At 48.6% G+C, this 9,298-nt stretch overlaps 2 protein-coding genes across 2 annotated transcripts; one reads left to right on the forward strand and one right to left on the reverse strand.

Annotated features, from left to right (window-relative positions):
- Window positions 1–2,871, forward strand: LOC110776287 (uncharacterized). Its single transcript, XM_056829318.1, has 4 exons — window positions 1–1,156; window positions 1,228–1,506; window positions 1,597–2,054; window positions 2,149–2,871. Exons 1-4 carry the CDS (start codon window positions 595–597, stop codon window positions 2,869–2,871), a joined length of 2,022 nt encoding a protein of 673 aa, XP_056685296.1. The 5' UTR covers window positions 1–594.
- Window positions 2,872–6,703: 3,832 nt separating this feature from the next.
- Window positions 6,704–8,752, reverse strand: LOC130461295 (uncharacterized). Its single transcript, XM_056829319.1, has 2 exons — window positions 8,058–8,752; window positions 6,704–7,970 (listed from the first exon to the last, which is right to left on the reverse strand). Exons 1-2 carry the CDS (start codon window positions 8,750–8,752, stop codon window positions 6,704–6,706), a joined length of 1,962 nt encoding a protein of 653 aa, XP_056685297.1.
- Between the last annotated feature and the right edge of the window lie 546 nt (window positions 8,753–9,298).

Raw genomic sequence — 9,298 nt, forward strand, 5'->3', positions numbered from 1 at the left:
TCTTCAGCCTTCAACTGCTTCCGCGCTTCTCGCGTGAGTCTTGGACTCGTTCTTGCTAGCTTGACGGCGCTGCCTATCATGGGCTTTAGGTCAACTTATCAGCCCGTTTCTCGAGGACGCGTCTCAGTTGCTTGTACTTTGTCGCCTGTCCTTCGTCGGCTGTACCTCGTTGTATGATGCTACGTCGGACGTATCTCCCTGGAGCTGTGTTTACCTGCGACACGATATGACCTGGCTGACACGACATGACCAAACGTTAGAACGGTTATGTCGTTAGTCCAAAAAGTGGGATAACAGTTTGCCCCCAATTGTGAATTTGCGGAGTCACACAAAGCAAAAGAAACAATTCAAATTAAAAAACCGTCTTCAACTGCCTAGTTCGTGGGATAAAACCGTTCAAAATTCTAGAGTAATAAATACCAATTCACGACATGCAATAAAGTTCTTCACACCAAGTTTTTCGAAAAATTTCTAGATCCGAAAGCAGGAGAGAGAAGAGGGAGAAAGCGAAGTCGATTTTCGCACTGAGTTTGTTCGATTTTCAGGTAAAATTCGCTTTCTTTTTCGATTTCCTTGTAGATTTTTGTAAGTGAGATGGGTAGATCTAAGTCGGTTGTAGCGAGAGGAAAGGGGGAGTCGGGTTCCACTCGGGTTAAGTCCCTTAACCCGATATATTCTACTGTGGTGGATCCGGCGGCTTTTGTTGAACTTGCTGGTTTGCCGCCGTCGGCGGAAGTGAAGATTCCCGGCTCGGATGAGGAAGCCTTTGACTGTCCAGAGGGGTATGTGGTTATGTATGAGTATCCGTTCACAATTGGCTTCAAATTTCCTTTCACTCCTCTAGTTAGGTCCTTTATCGAGGTTTTCCATTTGAGTCCGGGTCAGTTGATGCCCCAGATATGGCGGGTTTTCACGGTGGTGCATGGAGTTACTGCGAACTGGCGTACGCCGTTTGACCTGTCTGATTTGATGTACTCTTACGACCTAGCACTGCAGAAGTGTTGTAGGTATACCTTGGTTACGAAGAAGGGGAAGACGAACTTAGGTGTTGGTTTAGGTGTGAACGACAGGGGTTGGCAGAGTCGTTTTGTCTTTGTAGGCAAAGATTCTCTGGGAGATAAAGGGCGGTTTCTGGTCGAGGGATGGACGATGGAAGGTAAATGTGTCGTTTTATCTTTGTTTCTCGTCGTTTTACTGAACGTCGCCTTACTTGGTTTTGTTTTGCAGTTGTCAAGGGGTCGTCGTTGACTGAGTTGAACGCTGATTCTGAGGATAAGTATCGGAAGTTCTTGGGTTATTCTGTCGAGGATAGGTCTTTCAGTCGCGACGGAGAGTTTTTAGACGAGCAGGAGGTGGACCGGTCAGGCGACGTCGCCGAGGAGGAGGAGATAGACGAGGGATCAGGTCAACTGACTCGTCGTCGGAAAAGGTTGGATTTGCTTGAGGAGGTAGTGGCAAACTCGTCGTCCGCCGAAGGTGAAGTAGGTGATATGGCTGACAACTCAGGTATTTGTCGTTTGTTTATTTCGGGGTTTGTATATATTTTTGTTTTTGTTTTGGATAATGTTTGACCTTTATTTTTTGTATTGGGTGTAGAGCATACTCTTTCGTCTCGGCCTGTGTCGAGGATGTCTCAGAGCGAGATTCAGGAGCGTGCAAGGAAGCGACTTAGGTCGTCCTCGACTTCTGGTGGACGGGGTATGACGGTTGTACCTCGGTTTTCTGCGATAGGTTCATCGGCCGAGACGCCTGTCGTCATAGGAGCCGAAGGCTTTCATCCGATTGCTTCGTCGTCGCCTCCACAGCCGTTCAAGGCGTCGTCTGCTGCTGTCGACGTTAGTAAAGTGTCTACTTCGTCGGCCAAGAAGCGACCTGTCGAGACGGATCCTGTCGAGGATACGATTATCACTTTGCCCCCAAGCTTCTTGGGTGATGAAGAGGCGTCGGTTATATGGCCTTTCGCTGATCGCTTGATCTTGCCTACGACGTATCGACGATACCACGAGGTGGATCCTCTTCCTGTCGCGTCGGACGCTGCTGAGCTTAGTCTGCGGGTGAGTTTTATTTAGTTTTTTTTTTTTTTTTCTTCTTTTTTGTTTGTGAAAGATGTATGTTGTGTAAATCTGTTTTGGCATTGATTTTGCGCAGGCGTCGCAGGCTGCCTTGGCTGTACGTAGGCAGTGTTCGTTGCTGTGCGACGAGGTGACGAATGCAAGGCAGCTGACGGCGACGGCGAAGAAGGCGGCCGCATCGTGGGAAGCGAAGTGGAAAGCTGCTGAGAAGAAGGTTGTGGATCTTGCTGCGGTGATTAAGGCCAAGGGTGATCAATTGAAAGGTAAGGATAAGCAGTTAGCCGACGTGGCTAAAGATCTGGAGAAAGTGAAGGAGGAGTTGACCTCGACGACAGAGGAATTGGATGGATTGAGGAGCTTGTATGACGCCCTGCAGGAGGAGGCGAAGGACGTCGAGGCTCTTGCTATATGGAGGACGCGGGCGCAGATGATGTATTCCTGCCTGATTGGGGAGACTAGCCTTTGGCCGTGTCAAAAGGAGGTGGATGACTATCTGGCTAATGGCGGTACCATGGCTGACCTGTCGGTGCCCGTGGTGGATTCGGAGGAGTTGGCGAAGACGGCTGACACTGCTAGTACTGAGGCGACGGAGGTGGATGCGGCTTTGTTGGTGGTGAGTGCGCCTGTTCCGGACCAAGAGGGGGAGGTTTTAGCTGTTGGGTGCGAAGAGGAGGCCCTTGCCGTCGTTTCTCAAGACGAGACGGTGGACGTGGCGTCGGTGGAGGTGCCAGTCGTGCCCCCAGAGCAAGAGCCGGAGCAGGAAGTCGTGGTCTCTACTCAGGAAGAAGGGATGTATTAGTTTGTAGTTTTCGAATTTTTTGTTGGTTTTTGTGTTTTGTTGGTGAACTTCTTTACTCGTCGTCGATGGCGGCGACGAGGTGGTTTGGATGACTTGTGTTTTTATTCGTCGTCGGTAGTGGCGACGCTGTGTGTGGATAATGTTTAGTGTTTGAAATTTCGGAAGTCGTGGCCTTAGGGGTCGCGCGTCGTGTGTGTTAAGTTTGTTTTTCTTTATGGTTATCCCGTTGCGTTTTGATGTCTTAGTTTCGTGTAGCAGATGCTTTGCAAGTAATAAGTATTGAACCGACTGATGTGTAAAATCATACCTGCGTTGTTACTTCGTTGTCTCTTGCGGTCTCGCTCTGAGTCGTACGTTGTTGCTTGTGGATGTCATCCGTCGTGCGTCTTGCATTCTGCAAAAGAAAACAGGGGTCGCTAGGAGGATTGGCCGTTGGGGATGCCAACGGCCCTCCGATGCCTAAGTCAGTAATGGTTTTTAAAATAAAACGATAAAGAAAAGTAAAGACGACGATGCGGCGACTGATAAAATTGGTTACGACGAGGTTTCAAAAATGGTAGAGTTTAAGATGTGTTGCGTTCCAGCTTCGGGGGACCGACTTGCCATCTTTGGTAATGAGTCTGTATGCCCCCTTTCCGACGATTTTGTCGATCAAGTACGGTCCTTCCCAAGCTGGTGCTAACTTACCCGCGTTCAAATCTTTCGTGTTTTGAAATACTCTGCGCAGTACCCAATCTCCTTCTTTGAACATTTTCACTTTGACATTTTTGTTGAAGCACTTTGCCACGATTTGTTGCTGTGACGCCATCCTTATCAATGCTGCTTCCCTGAGATCTTCTGTGTTGTCGAGGTTTTCGCTGAGTTCTACGTCGTTTTGCTCTGGCGTCATGAGTCCATATCGTGCACTGGGCAGCGTCACTTCAGGGGGAAGTACCGCTTCGCACCCGTAAACGAGTGAGAAGGGAGTCTGTCCCGTCGCCGTCCTAGGCGTCGTCCTGTTGGCCCATAGGATGGATGGCAATTCTTCTGCCCATCGCCCCTTCTTGTCGTCCAACCGCTTTTTTAGCGACGCGATGATCGTTTTGTTGCTGGATTCCGCCTGTCCGTTTGCTTGGGGGTATCTGGGCGTCGACGTCTTTAGCTCGATGTTCCATGTTTTGCAGAAAGCTCTTGTCTTGTCGCTGATGAATTGTGATCCGTTGTCGCAGATGATTTCTGACGGTATTCCGAACCTGCATATTATGTTAGTCCATATGAACGAGCATACCTCTTTGTCCCTTACTTGTTGGAACGCACCTGCTTCTATCCACTTGGAAAAATAATCTGTTAGGGCTAACATGAAGACCTTTTGTCCTGGGGCGACGGGCAATTTGCCAACGATGTCCATCCCCCATTTCATGAAAGGCCACGGAGTTAGGGTTGGATGCAAGAATTCGGATGGTTTATGTGTCATACCTGCGTGTCGTTGGCACTTGTCGCATTTGGATACGTACCTCATGGCGTCCTTAAGCATTGTTGGCCAATAGTATCCATTTCTTTTGATTCTGGTTGATAAGCTTCGTCCTCCTTCGTGTCCTCCGCATTCTCCTTCGTGGTATTGTTTCAATAGCGTTTCCCACTCGATTTCTTCGGCACATCGCATCAACAGTCCGTTTGCTGATCGCTTAAATAGTACGTCCTGCAAAATAACATATCGTGAAGCTTTGAAAAGTATCTTTCTGGCGTCTAGCTTGTCGTCGGGTAGAGTTTCGTGCTTTAGGTAATCGAAGATGGGTTTGGTCCAACTGTCTGTGTTTAAGGTTGATAGGACGAGGCTGGCGTCTTGTGGTATGTCTTTTTCGACGGCGGGCGATAGTAGGTGTACTAGAGGTATGGTCGAGAATGGTGATTTTCTGAGTGCGGATCCTAGGTTGGCAAGGGCGTCGGCTTGCGTGTTTAGGTCTCTTGGGATTTGTTTGATGGAGAAGGGTTTGAATTTGGAAGTTAACTCTTTTGCTTTCTCGAGATACAAGGTCATTTTTAGGTCTTTAGCTTCGTAGTCGCCGTTAATCTGGTTGACGATTAGTTGTGAGTCACTGAAGATGTTGAGTCCGCTTGCCCCTAATTCCATAGCTAATGTCATTCCGGCGATTAGCGCCTCGTATTCTGCTTCGTTGTTAGTTGCCTTGAAGTCGCAGCAGATTGCCTGTGCTATCATGTCCCCTTGTGGTGACTTCAGTACGACGCCTAAACCTGCACCACGAAAGTTAGATGAGCCGTCGACGAAGAGTATCCATATTTCTTCTATGTTGTTGATGAGTTTGACTTCGTCGTCTGCTATTCTCTCTAAGTCGGGGCTGAAGTCTGCCACAAAATCTGCTAGAGCCTGCGACTTTACAGCCGTCCTTGGTTGATACTTGATGTCGAACCTTCCTAGTGCCATTGTCCACTTCTCCATTCGACCTGTCAGTTCTGGCCTACGCATCACAGACTTGATTGGATAGTTAGTCATCACCACTATTTGGTGAGTTTCAAAATAATGCCTTAGTTTCTTAGCTGCAGTAACGAGTGCTAAGACGAGTTTTTCGAGGGAGGAATACCTGGTCTCTGCTTCCAGTAGTGACTTACTGATGTAATAAATGGGTAGTTGTTGTGCTTCGTCTTCTCGAGCTAGGACCGCGCTTACTGCCGTCGAGCTAACGGCTAAATAGAGTTGTAAGACTTCTCCTTCTTTTGGCTTGGATAGGAGGGGCGGCGACATCATGTATTTTTTGAGGTTCTGCAGGGCTGCTTCGTGGTCGTCGGACCAGTTAAACCCCTTGTTTTTGCGTAGGACGTCGTAAAATAATCGGCACTTGTCCGACGACCGTGATATAAAACGGTTTAGTGCCGCCACTCTCCCTGTCAAGCGTTGTACCTCTTTTATGTTCCGCGGGGATTGAATGTTGATGATCGCGCGCACTTGGTCGGGGCTGGCCTCGATTCCTCGTTGGGTGACGATGTAACCTAAGAATTTTCCTGCGGACACTCCGAAAGAACATTTAGTCGGGTTAAGTTTCATACCGTACTTTTTTAGTATGTCGAAGGATTGTCGTAGGTGTTCCACGTGATCGTCAGCCTTCCTCGATTTCACCAGCATGTCGTCAATGTATACCTCCATTGTGTCTCCGAGTTGGTCTTTAAACATCTTGTTGACTAATCTTTGGTACGTCGCACCTGCATTTTTAAGACCAAAAGGCATGACTTTATAACAATAAATTCCTCTATCCGTTACAAAAGATGTTTTTTCCTGGTCGTCTGGGTGCATAAGGATTTGGTTGTATCCTGAGTAGGCGTCCATGAATGTGAGTAGCTCGTGTCCGGTTGTGGCGTCGACCAGGGCGTCGAGGTGCGGCAGAGGGAATGGGTCCTTGGGGCAAGCTTTGTTGATATCTGTGAAGTCGATGCAGACTCTCCATTTTTCGTTCTTTTTGCTGACGACGACGACGTTTGCTAACCAGTCTGGATATTTGACCTCTCTGATCTTCCCTGAATCTATCAGGTTTTGTACTTCTTCGTCTATGATTTTATTCCTTTCGGGTGCGAACTTACGTCGTTTCTGTTTTACCGGTTTGAAGCTGGGGTCGACGTTGAGCTTGTGGGTAATCACGTCTGGGCTAATTCCTGTCATGTCCTCGTGTGACCAAGCGAAACAGTCCGAGTTTTCTCTTAGAAACGACACTATCTGACTTTTGATGTTGTCAGGCAGTGAGGCTCCGATCCTTATGACTTGGTCTGGCTTTGTCTGGTCTAGTACTATCTCGTCGATTTGTTGGTCGTCGGGGTCGTCCGACGTCGACCCTGGCTGTAATTGCTAGATGGGTGACTTGGATGGTTTCAGTGCTGTCTCGTAACATTTCTTCGCATCCCTTTGCTGCCCTTTGATTTCCATGACCCCCCACTTGGTTGGAAATTTGATTGATTGGTGATATGTTGATGGCACTGCCTTCATTTTGTGGATCCATGGTCGTCCTAGGATGACGTTGTACGCTGATGGACAATCGACGACGTTGAACTTGGTCATCATGTTGACGCCTTCTGCGTATGTGGGCAGCGATATCTCTCCTACCGTCCGTAGTGCTTCTCCACTGAACCCTACCAGGACTGTTGATCTCCTTACTATGTTTTTTTCTTCTAATCCCATTTCTTGTAGTGCTTCCAAGAACAGTACGTTGGCTGAGCTTCCGTTGTCGACCAGTATCCTTTTGATCAATGCGTTTCCTATTGGGAGCGATATTACCAACCCGTCGTGGTGCTCCCGCTGTGTATCTACAGAATCTGAATCGTCGAAAGTAATAGCCATTGCGGTCAGGGACCTGTGTAGTGCGACCTCGTCTTCGGTTTGTCCCTCTTCTACGGTCTCAGATTCTCCCCTGTTAATTTTTTTAGCTGCAGAAGAGGTTAGTCCACAAATATCTGAACCACCGGAAATAACATTTACCACTTTATTGAACGATGGTGGGTCTGGTCGCTCGCTGCTTGTCGCTGGGCCGGGCAGGGTGGTTTGCTCTTTGGAAAATGTTTCTTTTCCCTTGTCGCTCAACAGTTCCTTTAGATGCCCCCGTTTCAGGAGGTATGCGACTTCCTTTCGGAGGGAGATGCACTCCTCGGTTGTGTGTCCGTTGTCGCGGTGGAAGTCGCACCATTTGCTCATGTCCTTCATGGAGTCCGGTCTGTCGTTCTTCCGGGGCCATCTGACTGTTCCACCTACATTTTGAAGGGCGTTCACCACACCTCCAATGTCGACGTTGAAGCCGTAGTCGGAGATGTTGGGGTGTTCGACCCGCTCGTTCCTGTAAACATTGTTAGTATCATAATACTGATTGACACTTTGTACCTGGTTTTGCCGAACATACGGTTGGTGTCGCCAATTGTTGTTCCTCGGGGTGTACGATCTTCTGTCGCTGCTGCCCCCCGTCGATCGTTGAGATGCTGTTCGGATAACCTCGTCGTCTTCGATTCGCATCTGGGCGGTGGCCCTTGATCGCACCTCTTCGAAAGTTGCACAGGGGTATTTGGTTATTTCCCGGTATAGCTCTGAATTGGGGATGAGGCCTCTCTTGAACGCCTCAATAGCAGTCCTGACATCACAATTTTTTATACCAATTTTTTCACAATTAAAACGGTTAAAATAATCGCGTACCGACTCGGTTGGCCCTTGAACCAACCGATAGAGATCACTGGTTTGTTTTTCTAACTGGCGACTGCTGGCGAATTGTTGATAGAAGGCGTTGATGAGGTCGGACAGACAGGAGATGGATCTGGGAGGGACGTTCGTGAGCCATTCCAAAGCTGCTCCATCAAGGGTGCCGCCGAATGATTTGCACATAACAGGTTCCACTAGGTCGTGCGGAATCCCGATCTGCCACATGCGCTGCTTGTAGAAGTTGACGTGCCTATAGGGGTCGGATGTCCCGTCGTACAGGGTGGTCCAGGTTGGGAGCCGGAGTGTGTGCGGGACCGTCACTCTAGCGATCGCTTCGCAGAACGGTGACGCGGCATATCCGTCGGTCGGCTCGGTCTCCACTGGTGTAGGTGCCCCGGGGAACCTGGTCATCAACTTCATCAGGCGGGAATAGTGCTTTGTCATGCGTGCATCCATCTTGTTCAGGCGTTGGGTCACCGGATCGGGAGCTTCTTTGTCTTCTTCCTCACGGGTTTCCTCCTCATCGTCGGTCACGTCTTCGAAGTCATCGGGCATCTCGAACGTTAGCTTTTTTGGCTTCCCACCTTTGTAGCGGGACTGGTGCTTGTTGCTCTTTACAGATTCGAGCTCTTTCTGGAGGGTTTCATTGGATGCCCTCTCTTGGGCTAGTTCGGCTTGGGCTTTCTCGTAAGCCGCCTTCATCTCTGCGATCGTCATCTCTCCAGTATTCATGGTGAGAGGGGTGCTTTTGTGTAAAACCTAGTTAATGTCCCCACAGACGGCGCCAAACTGTTTATGCCAAAATTCGTATGGGGGCGACTTTCGGCTAGGGTCGACACTAACTAAGCAAAGAATCAACGACACAAATAAAGAGGCACGACACAGAGGAGTGTTGACGCGGAAAACCCAGGAACAAGGTAAAAAACCGCGGATAGCTATGAGGCTATCAATCCACTAAGTATTCTATATGATTGTTTATGCTTTTTCTTCTGAGAATCGATAACTAAAATCTCCAGTACAATAATGAATGATGAAACAGTTTATAACTTAAGAGTTTCGGTGCTTCAGTGAACGTCTCTTGCTTATCATTATCTTCGTCCTTTTATAGGGTATTCTCAACGGTCTAATCGGTTGAGAAAATCCCACAAAGATAGGAGTATCTTCATCGCACGTCTCTTCAGCCTTCAACTGCTTCCGCGCTTCTCGCGTGAGTCTTGGACTCGTTCTTGCTAGCTTGACGGCGCTGCCTATCATGGGCTTTAG

This window comes from Spinacia oleracea, chromosome 5 (assembly GCF_020520425.1).
Source record: "Spinacia oleracea cultivar Varoflay chromosome 5, BTI_SOV_V1, whole genome shotgun sequence".
Taxonomy (NCBI): Eukaryota; Viridiplantae; Streptophyta; class Magnoliopsida; order Caryophyllales; family Amaranthaceae; genus Spinacia; species Spinacia oleracea.

Excerpts from the sequence above, each read along its gene's own strand:
- LOC110776287 (XM_056829318.1), top strand. The coding sequence starts at position 595 with ATGGGTAGATCTAAGTCGGTTGTAGCGAGAGGAAAGGGGGAGTCGGGT. Across the intron at positions 1,507-1,596 it reads TGATATGGCTGACAACTCAG|AGCATACTCTTTCGTCTCGG; the intron begins GTATTTGTCGTT and ends TATTGGGTGTAG. Across the intron at positions 2,055-2,148 it reads CTGCTGAGCTTAGTCTGCGG|GCGTCGCAGGCTGCCTTGGC; the intron begins GTGAGTTTTATT and ends GATTTTGCGCAG.
- LOC130461295 (XM_056829319.1), bottom strand. The coding sequence starts at position 8,752 with ATGACGATCGCAGAGATGAAGGCGGCTTACGAGAAAGCCCAAGCCGAA. Across the intron at positions 7,971-8,057 it reads CAAACCAGTGATCTCTATCG|GACTGCTATTGAGGCGTTCA; the intron begins GTTGGTTCAAGG and ends TTGTGATGTCAG.